This window comes from Mya arenaria, chromosome 3 (genome assembly GCF_026914265.1).
Source record: "Mya arenaria isolate MELC-2E11 chromosome 3, ASM2691426v1".
NCBI lineage: Eukaryota > Metazoa > Mollusca > Bivalvia > Myida > Myidae > Mya > Mya arenaria.
The window spans coordinates 24,592,091-24,611,699 of NC_069124.1; the positions used below are offsets into that span (position 1 = coordinate 24,592,091).

Consider the following 19,609-nt stretch of genomic DNA (forward strand, 5'->3'; position numbering starts at 1 on the left):
TAAACGCTTGGACAAAAATGCATGCCTATTGGGTATTTCGTTAATTACAGATACACCCGGACAGAGTAGCAATCTTCTTGTGTCAATCAGCAACACTTCACACTTTGTTAACCAAAACTTCTCTACGTGGGAAGATTTTGGATTGATAAATGCCTCTGATCCATACAACGGTGTTATGTGGGACCTTGGAGTAAACCGTGTTTTACAGTACCTCGTTTTCAGACGACCTTTGCCATCGGTTATGGCAATATGTGAGGTGGCAGTGTTTAATACCGGTAAAAGCATGTTAAGCAACTCTTACATAAGTGTTGTCATCATAACTTAAACACAACTTTATGTATTAATATATTGTGTTTGTTTCAGGTCATTCCGAGTCTATACCTAAGTTAAATTATTGCAGTATTTAATCGTATGGATAAATGTCTGTCTTTCACGATATTTTTGCTAATCACATAATGAACATGTGCACATCAACTACTGCATGGTATGTATGAATTCTTATAAATAAAATGTATTATACTTTTGTTTTTGTAATTTCAAAAATGCTTTATATTTATTATTTTATTAAACATAAGAATGACTACGTAAATTAGTTGATATTTGGACTAATGTCACCGCGCTAAGATACAACGCACTTGACTCTTGGTTTCGAAAGATATCGAATCAACGCAAACAACTCGAAGTAATATTAACCGATTGACATTAAATTCCCTTTACTTTATCCAAATGTTGATATTTAAAAATCATTTTATTTAAGTTAATAGCTCTATTCTTAGACAGTACAATCTTTATTAATGTTACACACATCGATAAAGTCTTGACAATTTCGAGTTTCGGTTTTAATTCCCAGTGAGTTCATTACAAATGTTTACTGACCGTGGCGAGGCGGTCGCCCCAACATTTATTACGATGGTTACATGCTTTTGCAATATTTTGTAGCGATGTGTCACGTGTTTGCTTTTCGGGGACTTGATACTTGCACCTTGAAACAGGATATTTGTTAAATGTTAAAGTACTTGGTCTGTCCCCGTAAATTGGAAAGACTTACTTAAATAATAGTTTGTCATCCTTATAATTGACATCCATCTATATCAAGGAATATTTCCTGTTGCAATAAGAACATAGAACACTCTGAGGGTTTCAATTTGAAATGATAAGGGGTTATGTATTTTATTTAGATTGTGAGAAGGGTTTCTTCGGGGATAAGTGCGCAAGCATGTGTCAATGCAAGGATGAACAACCGTGTGACAGCGTTACTGGGAAGTGTGCTACACCTGGATGCTTTGCTGGATGGAAAGGGGACTCGTGCAGTACAGGTAAATATATAAGATACCTGACTATCTTCTCTACAAACTAACAACTTCGATAATATAGTTGCTACCCGTCTGACCCGCGACGGGTATCACAAAGCGTTCACATTTATCAGTTTAATGACTTATATATAAATGCAAATGTGTGCAATATGCTCAACAGCTTATAAAAACAGATAACGAATTCGGTCGTTTGAAAAGTTGCTTTCAACAATCTAAATTAAATCAAATTAGATATAGTATGTATGTTATTTTATTTCATCCAAACAAGGTATTTACAGACAGTGAACTATCGCGATACACTACAGTGAATCTTTATCACCCTCATGCTCTTTTTATCATGTATTTGGGACATGAGTGTAGATGAATATTTACACCTCAAATTCCATTCCTTAAATGAACTGCCTTTCAGCAATTGCTTTTATCAATCGATGAACGCAACATCTTCGGATATGTTCGGATCGCAATTCATCGCATAACAATATACATGAAAATTGTTGATCTTGTTATTGTTTGTATTGTGTCAGCAGGTCCCGTAAAATATAAACCAACATTTGAAAAAGTGTTGATTTATTATATTTTAAAAGTATTGTTGCCATAAGTGTTTCAATTTTACGTTTAAAAGTGATGTCAAGTGGTTGATCTTTTCCCGCGTTAATGTGGCGTCATTTGAAAAAAATGTTTCCGATTTTAGTATGGTCGTTGTATTTACAGTAAGAAAGTATGACTGAAAGTTTTTCTTAAATGAAATGAAGGATTTTTCAAACAATTATTGAATAAAATAATGAACTATTGGTGAAGATATACACCTTCGGACTCCACAAACTTTGACAAGCCCAATTGCGCGCATACCCCGATAATGACATCAACCCCTCAATTCACTCCTTAAATGAACTTGCATAATCCGTAACTTTGTTTTGAAGAATCATACATGTAAATAATTGTATATTAATCTTGTTGAATTGGTACCAACTGAACGTACAATGATTCACAACAGAATGTTCTGGTGACGAATTCGGGGTAGACTGTGCTTCGACATGCAATTGCTATGACAACGGAGTATGTGACTCGATCGATGGCAAGTGTATAGCTGGAGAGTGTGCCCCCGGATGGCAAGGAAATACATGCGACATAGGTACTTTTAATCTCTTTTATCTTAAATAATCATTTACCAAAAAATAACACAAGAAATCGGATAACTTTTTTCAATTATTTTTTATTTCTTTATTCTCAACTTTTTTATAGACTTTTTCCTTTTTTGGTAAAGTCAAAAGGTACCGAGAAATTATTTAGTGATTTCTTTTTAACCCACTAGAATGCAAATCACCACATTTTGGACAAAACTGTAGCCAAACATGTCATTGCTACCTATCTGGACCGTGCGACCCCATCAATGGACTTTGTACGCATGGAATGTGTGCGCCGGGCTGGTTGGGTGATAGCTGTGATAAAGGTAATTTCAACGTTTACATTCATAATCAGCTTTGGTTCTGCACGATTAATTGATATTGAAGATTATTGTCTTTTCTTTAATTGCTGTTTTTGTGTGTTTCATATAGGTTAGATACCACTAAATTACCTACATTTCCTACAGATTACTGACCGATTTGCAGTCTAAATAATACTGATTTCTAGGTTTACACGACCCAAACACCATATATTGAACAAAAATCCTAATGTATTTTACATTAAACAACGCTAGAAAAAAAGTCATTTTTCATATAACAATAAGATTGGTTGGCCGTAATCACAAGATGGAAATAAAAACAAACACAATGACTTTATTGTCATCTATAACTATCAAAATTTCAGTTTTATGTCTTTTTCATTACTTAACTTGACGTTGTCTGGTTAATTATGTGTTTGCAGTTAGAAATTTGTTTGCAACAAACGTTAGACATCACGTTCTTAGAACAACAAAGATCGTGTATGTATTTGGCAACGCTAGAGAAATTGAAACACGCTTATATTATTTCCATTAGTGTATCCAGCTAAAATATCCCTAAAAACAAACATTGCTGTTGGATAATATGTACTTGTAGGGTAATTAAAATATTTCCACAAGATTATGTTCTTTTTCATTAACGCTGTTACAACGTGTATTTACGCTAACTTAATTTTACTCAATTCTGTGTCATGTAGATGAAAAGTTGTTGATGCGCCCTCCACGAGACACACTTTAACCCTGTTTTATAAATTCCTCACATTCGAGTATCTTTCTAACACAAAACTCACAATGAAGTCATCGCGTACACGTACAAGTAACGTTAAACGACCTCTCCATTTTAGCAACGGAAATAAAGTTTAAAATCAAACAAAGAATATTGTAAAAACCGCTGGAATATTCGCACTTATAGAACGGGTGAACTTTACGTGTATAGAGGATTGTTGAAGCTAAAGATAGATACAACTAGTAATTTACATATATTTTAATCTAAAATAAGTCTTCTATTACCTCAAATTTTAGAATGTGACGATGGTAGATTTGGGCAAAGCTGCAGTAATTCATGCCATTGCTACGACAGCGCATCGTGCAATCACACAAATGGCATATGTTCCAATCACTTATGTGAAACGGGATGGCAGGGAGACAGTTGTAGTGAAGGTTGTGCTCTTACCTTGCTGATAATGTTTGTTCACTAGAAAATGTATGTTGTTGTGATAAAATAAGGATGCTTTATATAAACGGCATGTTTATACATTCTATGTCCCATTATATACATTCACCTTTTACTGAAAATGATCATCGTGACTACCCATACTACTGAAAAAACAAGATTTTTTTTTCAAATAGGCACAAGGTGGCGCTGTGCAGACACAGAATATGCGTATGTATGCACGAAAAGAAGTGCATTAACAACATTGATTCAAAATAACTCCAGAACATGATATCTATACACCACGCCTGAGAAAGGGATTATTTCTTAATCTGGTCGGGAATCGTCCGGGCTTCAACAATTCTTTGAAAAGAGTGACCCTTAGTGTTCTTACACTCGACTGGTCGAGATAAATAACTGGCATAGATTGTTCACTTGTGCGGATTGAGTACACATACCTTTCATTCGTATTAGTTGATATCAGTTGTAACAAATTCAGGTTTTCCCTTCAAAACTTAAACAAATTGGTAACAATCGTTTGTTTAGATGTGTATTCTTCGTTGTTTAGTATGTGGTTTTGGACACTTTGGACAAAATTGTAGCCAGATATGCCACTGCTATGACAATGCGTCCTGTGTTCCATTCAGCGGTCTGTGTCCGAATTCGAAGTGTTCTTACGGCTGGCAAGGACCAAGTTGCAATATAGGTATCTTTTGGCTACTCATATGACATATAAACGCCAATATTTTTCTTATTGGTCTGCTAAAGTCAAGGTTGTTAGATTTCATATTTCAACAGTGAAAATATTAAATTATTTGAATTGTTTTATCAATTAAACCTGTTTGAATATTTTCATTTTATTGGCGGTACTATTACGATAGCAATATACTATGTCTTCCTTTACACCAAATTTCAGAATGTGCCGATGGTACATTTGGGCAAAGCTGCAGTAATTTATGCCATTGCTACGACAGCGCATCGTGCAATTACACAGATGGCATATGTTCCAATCACTTATGTGAAACGGGATGGCAGGGAGACAGCTGTAGTGAAGGTTGTGCTCTTACCATGCTGATAATGTTTTTTGACTAGATAATGTATGTTGTTGTGATTATCTAAGGATGCTTTATATAAACGGCATGTTTATACATTCTATCTTTCATTATATACATTCCTTTTTTACTGATAATGTTCATCGTGACTATCCATACTACTGAAATAAACAGGATGTTGTTGTTTTTTCACATAATGCAAACTGTCTAAGGGGCGGTTGGCAGACAAAACATATGCGTATGTATGCACGAAAAGAAGTGCATTCGCAACATATTGATTTAAAAGAACTCCAGAATATGATATCTATACACCACGCCCGAAAAAGGGATTACTTTTCTTAATCTGGTGGGGAATTGACCAGACTTCAACAATCCTTTGAAAAAGAGTGGCGCTTAGTGTTCTTACACTCCACTGGTCGAGATAAATAACTGGCGTATATTGTTTCTTTGTGCGTATTGAGTACACATACCTTTCATTCGTATTATTTGATATCAGTTGTAAAAATGGGGTTTCATCTTCCAAACGTAAACAAAATGGTAACAATCGTTATTAAGGTGTGTATTCTTCGTTGTTTAGTGTGTGGTTTTGGACACTTTGGACAAAACTGTAGTCAGATATGCCACTGCTATGACAATGTGTCCTGTGATCCATTCAGCGGTTTGTGTCCGAACTCAAAGTGTTCTTACGGCTGGCAAGGACCAAGTTGCAATATAGGTATCTTTTGACTACTCATATGACATATAAACGTCAATATTCTTCTTAATCTTCTTGATCTGCTGTATTCAAAGTCATTTATTTATCTTCATTTCTATTAAGGAAATATGTCTGAATATTTTCATTTTATTGACGGTACTATTACTTAAGCAATATACTATTCAATTCCTTACATAAATCAAGAATAATTTACAATTGCTAAATATTAAATATAACAAACGTGTTTTTAATGTTTAATGCAAATGTGATGCTTTGCGATCAAACATGTTCATTCGGTTCTATTGTAGAAACGGGCACATCAAATGACTCAACGATTATTACAACTCAAACATCAACAAACACTCCCTACACAGAAGTCACGAATGGACAAAGTGTATATGAAGAACTTAAGAAATATAAAAGTCGATACATAGTATCTGTCACTACGGTTGGCGTCTTGGCATTTGGTTTTGTTGTTGTTGGTCTAATAGTGGTCAGTTTAAAGTTTGCCAAACAGAGGTAACGACTGGTTGATATTTCCGCTAAAACCTATTTTTCATCTAAATCATGTACTAAAACAAATGAAATTAGTTTTCATAAATGTTGTTACTAATTTTCACATTTCACTTATTTTTTGTTATATTTATTTAATAATGTAAAAGTGTGTGACGGACATGGTTTGCGAAAAAGATTCCTGCACAAGTAAAGTGGCATGTGTACTCATAAGCATGTCATTAGTGCTATATTTAAGCATTTCCAATTCTAAAATGAAAAGCCAGTTCATATTTTTATTATTAAAAGTGTTCTATCGTTATCCAATCATTGGTATTAAAACAGATTATGATGCAAATGTAAATGCCCCACAGGACACATTTTCGCCGATGATGCCACAATTATATTTTGATATATCTAGATGTTTAAGTTCTTAATTGTTTTCAGTGTCAGTACGTGCTGTATTAAAGCAAAAGGTAAGTAAATATTCCCTTGTAATAAGGTTGTTTTTTTTTAATTTGGACAATACATGTCGTGTTATTACACTTTAAAAGAAATCTGACCCACAAATTTTTAGATGTCAGATGACCCCCAAATTATTTTGTATCATTTGAAAGAGTTTGTTTTTTAAATAGACGAAAATGTTAAAAAGAGTTTTTATGAAGAAATTGGACTTTAAAGATTGCAAGAACCCCGTTATTTCGATGACGATTTTCACTACCCATATTTTGTTTTATTTTGTTATATAAAAATAATTCCGGTTAATATATCGATATATATATTTTAATATTTAAAATTCTCTATAATGAAATGATAATTCAGTCCCTGTGGTCGAATTTCACAAGTTCTTTTGCACGATTTCGGTGACTTCCTGGTGTTACTTGTATTTTTTTTCTCTTTTATAAAACATGTAAGTGAATCAAAGCATTGATATACAATATCAGACCTTAATGCTAAATTTCATCTTTGGTGATAACGCAGCTGAATGGTTTGTGTGTTTACCAAAATATTGAACATGATTGATCTACCTGATGTTCTTTTCTATTGTGTAAATTGTTACTGCATTGTATAACTCTTACACAGGATTGTGTAACTTCACCTTATAAGTAGTGGTTACGTTAAACCAATTGTTTTATAAGAAACGAAATTTTTATAATGTTGTTGAATGTCTAGTACACTAATGAAAATTTCGTCCTATATATACTGTAAGGGGTCATTAAAGCTTAGAAATTGTTACTTAATGTCACATAACTCTTCAGAAGCCTCTAGAACTCTTAGTGTCAAACCAGCAGAGCTCTAACTCATTAAACCAACAATTGTTCAAGTGTTAAAACTTTACATCAAATGTTCCTTCTTAATATAATAATATCATTCTAGATACAATATAACGTCCTCTATGGCTTTACCCAAACCTAAAGTCCAAAACGGATTCTCCCGGACTCTTCGGACTCTCGACTCTCTTATACACAAAACGAACGAGAATAGATACTCTGAATATAGGTCATAACTGTCATAAACACAATTAATCATGGTATATATTTTGACAAACACTTTAACTAACATCAGTGTGTGTATACCACGTGATAAAATGTGTCATTAATGCTACGTCGGAAGGCAATATTTTGGTTTGAAAAAAAATACTTTAAACAAAGATAACTTCACTATTTCTTCACCATTTTAAATGAAAACTAGCGCAGTCTGCACCGCTTATGGAGCACTGCCTTCGGTCTTTTACCAGAGTTTGATTGAGATTTTAGTTTCTTTAAACACTTCGTCAAACCTTTTCCCAATACGGCCGTCTGACGGAGCACTGTCAAAACATGACTTTGGAAACATGTTTGTCGAAGTGTTTGATGTAAATAATGCCTTTATCAAATTTCGATGATCAAACAAATGTGGGTCTCTTTAAGAGGCATAGACTGCCATTTGTTTGATTTAAAAATGTGTTTTTCAAGAAAAGTTATCTTTGATTTAAATCTTCATTATATGGAAAATGATGCCTTCCGACGTAGCATATATGACGTAATTTATCACGTGGTATATACACACTGTAACCTACGCTTGTTAAATCTTTAAAGCTATTAAACAACATATTCCGTATTAAAATAGCAATTATTTAAACAAAAGTTTACAATAAACTGTCAAAAATCTTATACTTTAACTTTTTATGTTCATACTAGTTTTAAATGGTCACATTTCATTAGACAACCACATGTTATTGACAATTATATGCCCAAGATGTGCGCATAATTAATATTGTATTACCCGTTTGTTCTGAATTAACATCGGTACTAATGTTACCATTACATGTTACATTTCATTTATGTATTGTTAAATATATGCTAGTTTAATGAAATAAATCATTTTTTATACTTTAAAAGAGACTATGTTGCTTTGACCATTTATACTCAAAATTGATTCGCATTACGCTATAAAATCAGTGGTATTTGGCGTGCAAATCGATCAATTCACTAACGAATAGTAAGAACATTTATTTAGTGGTTTGTAATTTTTCACGGAAGGTGTGCTATTTCAAACCTTGATTTTTTTTTGTGCTAATATTTATGTAAAATAACAAAACAAATCATTTAATTGTTTCATAAACACGTCGACATAATTGGTTTCGACTGTTACAGTAAATACATTTTAAGTCAGATTAAGCCAAATTAAGAGCAAATATAAAAAACGGCAATTACTTCATATATACCTACTTTTGTTAATATATATTAATAAATGGAAATCACTCAGCAACTGCCTTTCAAATAAAATGAGAATTATTTGGTTGTTACTATATTACAATATCAAACATTGAGGTTAATGAAGCTATCAGAGAACTATTATATTTGTTTGTTTATTTGAATTTATCAGGGTATGCCCTGGCCCATTGGCTGCATTATGGTTTGACCACGCCGTGACGCCATCACGACTTAAATTGTGTTTAAATGCCATAAGTGACATAAGGTAGAAGTGACAGCATTTCGCAGTGAAATCCAGACATTGGAAGACTTGAAGATACAAAAAGAGATACAAGAGATCCGGGTGCGATACCCTAGCTCTTTGCGAAGAGACCTCCTGGTTCTTTAAGGTGCTCGGTGTAAAGCACCGATGCACTGGATACAACTTTCCTAGGTTGAACCAGTACTAAGTACACCACTTATCAAGCACTACCCTCTTAATGCCGAGCGCCAGGCAAGGGAGCTACTTGTACCAGCTTTTAACATCTTTCGGTATGACGCGTCCCGGGGATCGAACCCACAACCTCCCGCTCCGTAGGCGGACGCCTTAACCACAAGGCCACGGAGACGGTCAATTCTATTTTGTTTGTTGGTCCGATTCCTTAATGTATATTAAAGCTGATTTTGAAGAGGCTGAAATACTTTAAACATTATTTATTCGGTATCATAACATGGTACATACAACGCACAAATATAAATAATGTTGTCGATCGGGAAACAGGTTGTACAGCGGCTTATGTAAATCCCTTTCCACAAATGGCTGAAACATATTGTATTAGTATTCATTTAGCGTTCTTAACTATAACTATAAAATGTAGTTACAAACATAACTTTTGTATGCCATACATATAATAGTGTTATGTTTTAATTTTTCAGGTTGTAACATATGTTAAAAAGTGAAAGAGATGTCTATCATTATTATTAATATTAGAAAGGCTTTAAAGCACTCAGAAGTGTTACTGACGCTGACATTTAAAAAGAGAAGAGTGCAGGTGTAATCATTATGCTATTCGGAACACTCAATTATAAAGTCATTAGTGACAAAGTTTCTTAAAGACAACAATTGCTCTTCTTTTTTTCTTCTTATTATTATTAGTGTCAATAATTGTGTTTTGTCTCACAATGCGTTCCTTATGTTTAAATTGAATGTGCCAGTTATGTGACTCATCATGCTGCTCATTTCTTAATTGTTTTCAATGAAGAGAACATAGGGTATTATCACTCTATTTGGAGACATGTTGTACATATTTGTTATGCTTTACTTAAACTTTGAATCACATATCATATTTGTAATTAGAATGCATATCTCCTATAAGGAGGAAATAAAGGCATTGTATTATATTGTCATGTTTTGTATTGTATTGTATTGCATTGCATTGTATTCTGTATTGTATTGTATTGTATTGTATTGTATTGTATTGTATTGTATTGTATTGTATTGCATTGTTTTGTATTGTATTGTATTGCATTGTATTGTATTCTGCATTGTATTGTATTGTATTGTATTGTATTGTATTGAATTGTATTGTATTGTATTGTATTGCATTGCGTTGCATTGCATTGTATGTTGTATTGTATTGTATTGAATTGTATTGCATATATTGTATTGTTTATTGTATTGTATTGTATTGTTTATTGTATTGTATTGTATTGTATTGTATTGTATTGTATTGTATTGTATTGTATTGTATTGTATTGTATTGTATTGTATTGTATTGTATTGTATTCTGTATTGTATTGTATTGTATTGTATTGTATTGTATTGTATTGTATTGTATTGTATTGTATTGTATTGTATTGTATTGTATGAATTGTATTCTGTATTGTTTTGTATTGTATTGTATTGGATTGTATTGTATTGTATTGCATTGTATGCATTGTATGAATTGTATGAATTGTATTCTGTATTGTATTGTATTGTATTGTATTGTATTGTATTGTATTGTATTGTATTGTATTGTATTGTATTGTATTGTATTGTATTGTATTGTATTGTATTGTATTGTTGTATTGTATATCTGATTACTAGTCATGCACAACGTATCACATGATAACAAACTTTACTATTCTTGTTTTGAAGTTTTTAATATCATTCACTCATTGTTATATATTTGTTGATATCATGTCTATACTTATGTTAACTCCTGTGGACGCTTCATCAATATTGTACAAGTAGCTCTTATTACTTGTGGTAAATGGTAAATGGTTTGATATCGAATTGCTTCTGCGTGTACATAGTGGAAGTTCATTCGCTGTGGGTAGGTATTGGCCCCATTACTGTAACAACACACTTTTATTCTTTATTGCTTCCGCTGACACAAGTTAATTTGATCACAAGTCATCAAACCGATTTGTAGATAAGTGTCAAAAAGGTTTTCAAGTGTATTGCATAGTAGTTCACCATATACAAGTTTATGAATTATAACATGATAATGAATTAAGTGTTTATGTTTGTATTGTCGTATTTATTGTAAATCATTTCTTCAAAATGTTTACATTTAATTCACTCTAGAGCGAAAATAAAACATATATACATATATCAGTGTACTGTTTTTAACGTTTTAGGGTATGATTCATCATATAAAAAAGGTGAAAGAGCTGTTCATCAAAATAAGTCGCACTTTAATACCGCCTGAGACGGGGTTTTCTGTTGACTTAAGCGTTACTGTGAATGAATATTTCAATGAAAAAAATCCATATGCAAACATTTGATGCACGTTCATTCGGAATTCCTTGGCCATTTTTTGCGAAAACTACCTCGGGTGTGTTTAGAATCACTGGCAATCAATTTAAACTTAGACCAATTAATACAAGCTAAACACTACATTTAATTAATGATATAATTATAAAAAAATACGAACAACTTCTTTTGATGTACCGGCATACATACGAGGTTGTTTTCGATAAAAATGGCCGAGGAGATCCGAATGGATCCATGTTGTGTTCTTCCATTTAACGACATGTCTAGTGCCGATATGACTAGTGCTGATATGTCTAGTGCTGATATGACTAGTGCCGATATGACTAATGCTGATATGTCTAGTGCTGATATGTCTAGTGCCGATATGACTAGTGCTGATATGTCTAGTGCTGATATGACTAGTGCTGATATGACTAGTGCCGGTATGACTAGCGCCGGTATGCTTTCCTGTCAAATGCACTGTAAAATTGAATTCGTTTGGATAATGGTCTGGGAGTGAAAGGCAGAATTTATTTTATAGCAAAAGTGCATAAGACATTCTTAACTAGTATGCATCGACATTTGAGTTGTTTATCATAATGCATATTTTGCATAACTTTTTAACCAATTTATATCAAATCTGTTTAAAATTGGTTTCCTGACTTTTCACATTGATTCAATAAGTTTCATTACCCCACCAGGAAAATTATTAAAAGTTGCTAGATACATCAAAGCTGTATGAAAGTTAAGAGATATATAATTTTCTTAGTTTGAATGAAATGAATAAGAAGAAAATTAATTTCCCTTTATTGAAAATAATGTCCGATAGGTTGCGTTCATAGTTTCAAGTTGCACGAGGAGTTTTAGCGCTAAAAGTCATTCAGCTTTGGACATTTGACCGAGTAACAGCAGTTTGTTTTGTTTGCTAGGATAAGAGTTGTATGCCTAGTGGGTGAATTCTTTTGTTCACGTTTTATTATAGAAGAAACTTACAATGACAATTAAATTTGCAGTTTCGATTGAACACGATTTTGCCGGAATTGAGTTATTTAAAACATGAGGTGTCAGGTAACAGTTTAAATGTATCAGTCGAAGTTAAAAAGTCGGAGAAGGACTTAGTATTGGGGTTTCAAGGAAACAAGTGCCAGTTCGATTTTAATGGTGATCTCACTGACATTGTAAAACAGTGCATTTTGGGACTAGAACATGAAAAACATCATTATTGCAAAGTACAATTGAGCGAGGTTCTAGATAAGCTCCATAAGAGTAATAAACTCATACGTATCTCGGGCACGTCTTTATGGGGTTGGGAGACGGTACGCCAATATGAGGCAAACCTCATCGCTAGTGACAGCGACGACGAGTCAAAAAATGATAAAGCGCAGAACAGGGCTGTCAAACGGAAGATGACATCATCTCGCGACAGGGATGGAGCTCGTGCTAGCTACGGTCAGCCCTGTAATACTGTGTCTTCCGCTTGGGGTACTCCAGCAATGCACAGAGCTTACGGTCCACCGCCCTTGGGCCTTGGTCGACTTTTTCGAGGCCAATACGGTGCAGCCTCGATCTTCAGCAACGGTAACGTCTCGACCTTTGGAGCTGCCATCGCTCCCAGGCCCTGTTTTGACTGTGGCGAGTACTCGCATTTCCGACGAGACTGTCAACACACCAGAACAGCCGGGAACCAGCCTACAGCAGCCACGGTCAGAAAGTGATTCTGTATCTGATTTTGAGCGTTTTACGCAAGCCTTTAATGAATACGAACAAGGCCAAAAAAACATTATTGTTAGGAGTAGGTTAAGAAAACATTTGGAATTTTGGCGTGCTATTGGTGCAAATGATTTTTTTAAAGTTGTGATTCGGAATGGTTATAAGTTACCACTTTATTCTCATCCATATAGGACTTTTATCAAAAATAACAAGTCATCATTATCTGAATCAGAGTTCGTTACAGATGCTATACAAGATCTTTTGGATGGGGCTTTGATTGAAAAGTGTATTAAGCCCCCTTTTTGTGTAAATCCTTTAACTGTTTCAATTCGAAAATTCTGGCAAGAAAAAGTTGATACTTGATGTGCCTGAAGTTAACAAACATTTGTGGAAGCAACCTGTTAAATATGAAGATATCAAAGTTGCTTTTGCATTTCTAGAGAAGGCCTTTTATCAAATAAATTTCGATTTGACTAGCGCCTATCATTTTGCAGACATATATGGCCCCATACTGATTATTTAGGATTTTCATGGGTTGACCAGAACGGAAATATTGTATTTTACAAATTCGTAGTATTACCTTTTGGGATTTCTGGTGCATGTAGTCTATTTACAAAACTAACTCACCCTCTAGTTAATAAATGGCGTGGTGAAGGGAAACTTATACCATGTTTTTGGATGAAGGGTTTGGTTGTGCTAAAACCCAAGATGTTACAATGGACCTTAGTCGCCAAGGTAAAGCAGACTTGCTTAGTTCAGGTTTTGTACCAAATGTTACAAAATGTCTATGGTCCCCGGTGCAGATTCTCAAATTTTTAGGGGTCGTATTGGATTCGTTTAAAGGCAAGATTTACATTCCTGATATGAGGATAATTAATGTTCTAGGTACCATTTCTGACATGTTTGCAGGTATTATAGTACACATGAGTGTTCATGTTAAACAGGTTGCTAGCATAATCGGGCAGGTCATTTTAATGAGAGTGGTTATTGGCAATATTTCACAGATCATGACGATATATTTAAGTGCTGACGTACTTAACGCTTACCACTGGGAACAGTATGTTCAGCTTTCGGAAGAAAGTATTCAACAGCTGAATTTTGAAAGTCGATCCTAAAAAAACTAGGTTCAAAAGATATTTTTAAATCGCACAAATGTACTAAAATTGTTTTTTGGATGCAAGTTGTACGGGTTATGCTGGATATGAAGTAAATACGATTAATGGTATTTCTCATGGTATGTGGTCACCGGACGAAGCTGTAAAATCGTCCACTTGGAGAGAGATAGTTGCTGTTTATAGAATCCTTCAGTCTTTGACGAATATTCTAGCCAATCAAAAAGTGAAGTGGTTCACCGATAACCAAGGGGTCAAGGCTATCATTGTTAAAGGTTCATTGAAAAAAGTTTTACAGGACATAGCTTTTGGTATATTTAGATTGTGTATGTGAAAGTCCATTTCCCTAGAAATGGAATGGGTACCCAGAACAGAAAATGATAAAGCTGATTATGCTTCCAGAATTGTGGATATCGATGATTGGGGTATTTTTGCTAGTATTTTGAACATGATTCAGACTAGGTTTGGCCCACCGCAAGTTGATTGGTTTGCCTCTGAGCACAATTTTAAATTACCCAAGTTTTTTCAAGATTTTGGAATCCTTCTTGTGCTGGTGTAGACGCGTTTTCTGAATTTTGGGGTGAAGACTTTGGGTTATTTGTACCCCAATATATGTACTACATCAAGTCATCAAGAAACTGGCTGTTGATAGAGCATGCGATGTGGTAGTCATTCCGTGTTGGAAATCCGCTGTGTTTTGGCCTTTTATATGTCCCAATAATTCTTTTGTTACAGAAGTTATTGATTGGTTTGATTTACCAACACGAAAAGTACACTATGTAAGATGTAAAAACGGCAAAGAAATATTTCGCAATGCTGATTTGCATTTCAGAATGTTAGCTCTGTAAATAAATTTCCGACGTCCAGATACATAGTTGAAACTGTAACTCTGTAGATCAAAGTGTAAACGTCAGGAGTTGATTGTCTCCCTTTGATAAGATGAAAGCGTTACTGGCTGTTGTATTTGAATAAAAAGTATTTTCATGTATTTAGTTTTGTCAGTTGAGCAATTGAGACATTTGTTTTAATAAATAATTAAGAGTTAACAGGTTGTTGGCAGTATTGCCAGTCGATAACGAATAGGCAGGATTGCCTTGTTATACAAATGGTAGCTTGTCAAAGGCAGTATTACAAGACATGTTTTAAACGGCATCATTTTACAGGTTACCTGATATTAAAATCTTTATTTAAAGTCGGGTATATGTTAACAAGAAACATTAGCTCAATGAGCTATTTTCCGACATGAATAACAGGCATACATAACATATCAAATAAACATAACAATGAGCTTGTGACCTGAAAATAAAAGTATATATGTTAAAATGAACACACATTGTAGCATGCATACAAAAACAAATAGGAAAATAGTATTAGAGCATCAAGAACAGTGATAACACCAACGAGTTTTCCCGGCTGTAAGGCCAGTCCACACGCGTACCGTTCCACTAGTTGATATACCACTGTAAAATGGTTAGTTGTTTCAAAAGTATAACTTAAAGGGCAATCATATACATTGAAGTAGCAAAATTGTAAGTAGCGAAATATAAAAGAGAATAATTACTTTGTACGTCGATGTGTAGTTTGTAAAAAAACAAAATCTTATAAGTAATCTAGCATGATAGGAAACATCCTTTGAAAGTATTGCTTAGAGGAGGTATGATATGTAGCATGTTTTTTATATTACACCTATCACTGTTAAGGAATGTTAATTGAGAAAGTAAAGTCGTAGCACCTAAAAAAAATACTTGCCGAAAGAAAAACACAAGTAGTTTTACGAGGGGTGATCGCGAAGTTCGTGTAAAGTGTTCATAACATTTTTATTTTTATTTAAATACATCTAAAACTGTATTAGCTACAAGATGAATTTATTTAAAGATAAAATATGAGGCGAAAAAATATTCGGACAACAATAGCAACAATAAATGAAATCCTTGGCAACGCAACAGGTCCTAGTCGGCGCACGCCGAAAGGTGTATACTTGCTATCATTCATTCGCCTTAAGTAATGCAATTTGTACATTAGTTCTTATCTTCAAAAATCCGCGCAAATACTGCACGTTTAATGTCAATGTCATAACGTAATCTCCTTTAAATTCATCGTTGTATACTGCATCTGGTTTAAAAATAGCAGCTTGTTTGTTTGAACAGTCAAGGAAACCAAACCTGCGTCATGACGTCAACTGGAGAGGTTGAATTACGGAGCGTAATTAAATGTTGTGCCGGAATGGGAATGAAACCAGCTGAAACGATTTCAATGATGAAAAGGTGAGTTACTTTAAGGAGTTTGGCCCGGCATTCGTCTACAAATCGCACAAAAGAATTAAGAACGGCAAAAAATCGGGAAGGGATGCCTTCGATCGTGATTCCTAGAATTCGAGAAAATGTAAAGGGGACCATCCGGGAAGATAGACGAAAACACTGAGACAGATTGTCAGTGAACTCGACATATCTCCTTCAACTGTGCATGGCATTCTTGCGAAAGTGCAAGGTATGTCGAGAGTCAGTGCGCGCTGGGTCTCTAAGGTGCTGTCGGACGAAGACAAGCAGACGCGTGCAATGTGTTCAGCTTCATTCTTGCGTCGGTACGTAGCAGACGAATCCTTGATAGGATAGTAACCACAGACGAAACTAGGCTTCATCACTTTGATCCGGAGACGAAGGCCAAACCGTCGGTTTGGTAACCACCAAGAACACCGCCACCAAACAAACTGCAAAAAAGCTGCGGAAAAGTGATTCAACTTCTTCAATGACAGCTACGGGTTGAATCCTTCAGCACAGAGTCAAAGAGGAAAGAACGGTGAATGCTGACTATTACTCAACGGTAAATATATATACAACCCACGGATGTAACTAATACATGTATCAATAATATAAGATTAAAATATTTATATTATAGAAATTGATTAATTTTATATAACAATACTTTCTTGCATTAAAACACCACCTGCATTGCTAACTGAAACACGGTGATCTTCAGGTATTGAAAAGGGATCTCGTAAATGCTCGTAAAAGACGAAACGGCCTTCTTTGGACGTGATCGGATTATCCTGCACCAGGATAATGCTCCAGCAAACAGGGCCAACTATACACGGTTAGAGATTACATTACTGGGTGTTGAAATCGTAGAACACCTTCTTTACAGCCATGACTTAGCCCCTATGGATTTCAGGACCTTTCCCGAGATAAAGACTTCCCTCCGTGGACAACGCTTCCAGGACGTTGATGATTTGACATTACCTGTCAAAAAGTTCAACAAGACCTGTACTTAGTGGATAGCAATACATCAGAAATGTGTAGCCTTGCGCGGTGAACACGAAGGAAAAATGCGCCGTTCATTGAACATGGATGACATGTGACGTTAATTGACGTCGTTTACGTTTTTGGCGAGCGGCAAGTAACTCATAGTAACTGTGTTGTAATTGATGTTTCTATCAAACGTGTTAATGGATTCGTTTAATAATTATCATGGAGTATTGTAATTCATTAAACATTATTGTGGTATTTTTTTTCGTTTATTTATTTGCAATAGAACACAAATTACAGTACATTTATATGAACTTTGCGATTTGTCAAGGCTAGCCTGCTTTTGATTTGAAGTAAACCAGTTTATCAAAATGTTACATTTTCTTCAAGAGTGGTCTAAATAACATCAGGATTTTTATCACACACAGAAAGGGTATTGTATTCTGCATAATTATACAAAGCTTCATTATTGATAAAGTAAAAGATGTCGTTTAGGAAACGTTGAAAACTAAAGGCCCTAATATTGATCCTTGTGGTACGCCTTTCATGATGGAGTCCCACTCACTGGTAATTTGACCAAGTTTGACACGTTGCTTTCTGTTTGTTAGATAGCTATGCATAAGTGTACATGCTTGGGCTGAGAAACCGTATGCATTATGCTTATCTAAGATGTGATCATTATGTTTAAATTTTTTGAACTCATACAACCTATTGTAAACAGCAGAAATAATTTTTGCAGTGATTGACTACTTCTTCACAGAGGGTTTTGCTAAAGTACGTTTCGCCGCCTCCAGAGTATTAGAAACATGTTTTGAATTTGTTGCAGACTCTAAACCATAAATATCATGGTACCACTTAATCGCATAGAAAGCAGCTATGACTGGACTTGGATAATTTACAGTCTGAATTAAAGATGCTAAATGTAGTGTAACCGGAAAAGCCCTAGCAGGCAAAGTGTACCTACTCCCCAACCCATTACACAAAGCCCACTTATGAAACCTAAGAAATGCACTTTCATAGTTCTTGCTTGTACTGTGCGCTCTGGAACATTGTAGCAGCTCCGGGAGTTGGTGCACTCTGCCCGCAAACACTGCCGGTAGATCTCAAATATAAGACAACAATCGTTGTAAAACAAATAAGTTTATTCAAACTTTAACTTAACTAACTTAACTTAATCTTTTTACGCTTTAGTATCATCAAATGTGTTTGGTTTTTGAACCTATTGTTTTTGCTATTGACACCTAAACGACTAAAACGGCTTCAAATAAAACACAATTTTAACATATTCTGTAAAATTCGCAATGTGCAATTGCTCGCGGCCCAAAACGGTGTGCCCTTCCCCTTTAAAACCTGGCTTAAATCCTATCTCTTATCAAATTAGCTATGTTTTCAAATAAGTCAAAATGCTTTTGATTCAGCCAGGTTTTCCTATATTATTATATCAGTAAATTGTGTGATTGTTCTGTTTGTTTAGAAATATCACTCATAACATTTCATAGAAAAGAAGACATGACCAGCATGTGCAAACAAAATGTTTAATTGTTTCCTGTGTTAGGAAAGAGGAGTGTTAACTCAATAATAAAATAAAAACTTCAGGGAGAAGTCCATGAGAAAACCATAAAAAAAGAGAGTTTTAATGGGCATAACGCAAGGGACCAAACGACTATGAACTAGAGACACCAAGCTATTTAAACAATACGCACAAATAAAAACACCAGACACAGACCACACACTCATCAAAAGTACTTGACTGATAAATTATGAGATAACCGTATGGAACGGTCAGTAAAACAAACGTTCGCTGACACCCGAGTCTACTGGCGGCTTAAACTAGGTCATAACCTTACATTTGTCCCAACGTGTATCAATAGTTACTAAAAAAATATATATAAGCCTCATCAAAGCACATATCAATTTGGTGAATTGGTTTAAACCCCCAGGAAATTTACATTTTACTGACTTTTCCAAGGCGGTACCTAACAATC

At 34.6% G+C, this 19,609-nt stretch overlaps 1 protein-coding gene across 1 annotated transcript; it reads left to right on the forward strand.

Moving 5' to 3' along the window:
• The first annotated feature begins 154 nt into the window (after positions 1-154).
• LOC128225878 (multiple epidermal growth factor-like domains protein 10) lies at positions 155-7,445 on the forward strand. The gene is made up of 11 exons (XM_052935775.1): positions 155-275; positions 1,179-1,316; positions 2,308-2,445; positions 2,626-2,763; positions 3,778-3,915; positions 4,476-4,613; positions 4,824-4,961; positions 5,537-5,674; positions 5,962-6,172; positions 6,593-6,621; positions 7,405-7,445. The coding sequence occupies exons 1-11, from the start codon at positions 176-178 to the stop codon at positions 7,443-7,445; spliced, it is 1,347 nt and encodes a 448-aa protein (XP_052791735.1). The 5' UTR covers positions 155-175.
• Positions 7,446-19,609: the final 12,164 nt, after the last annotated feature.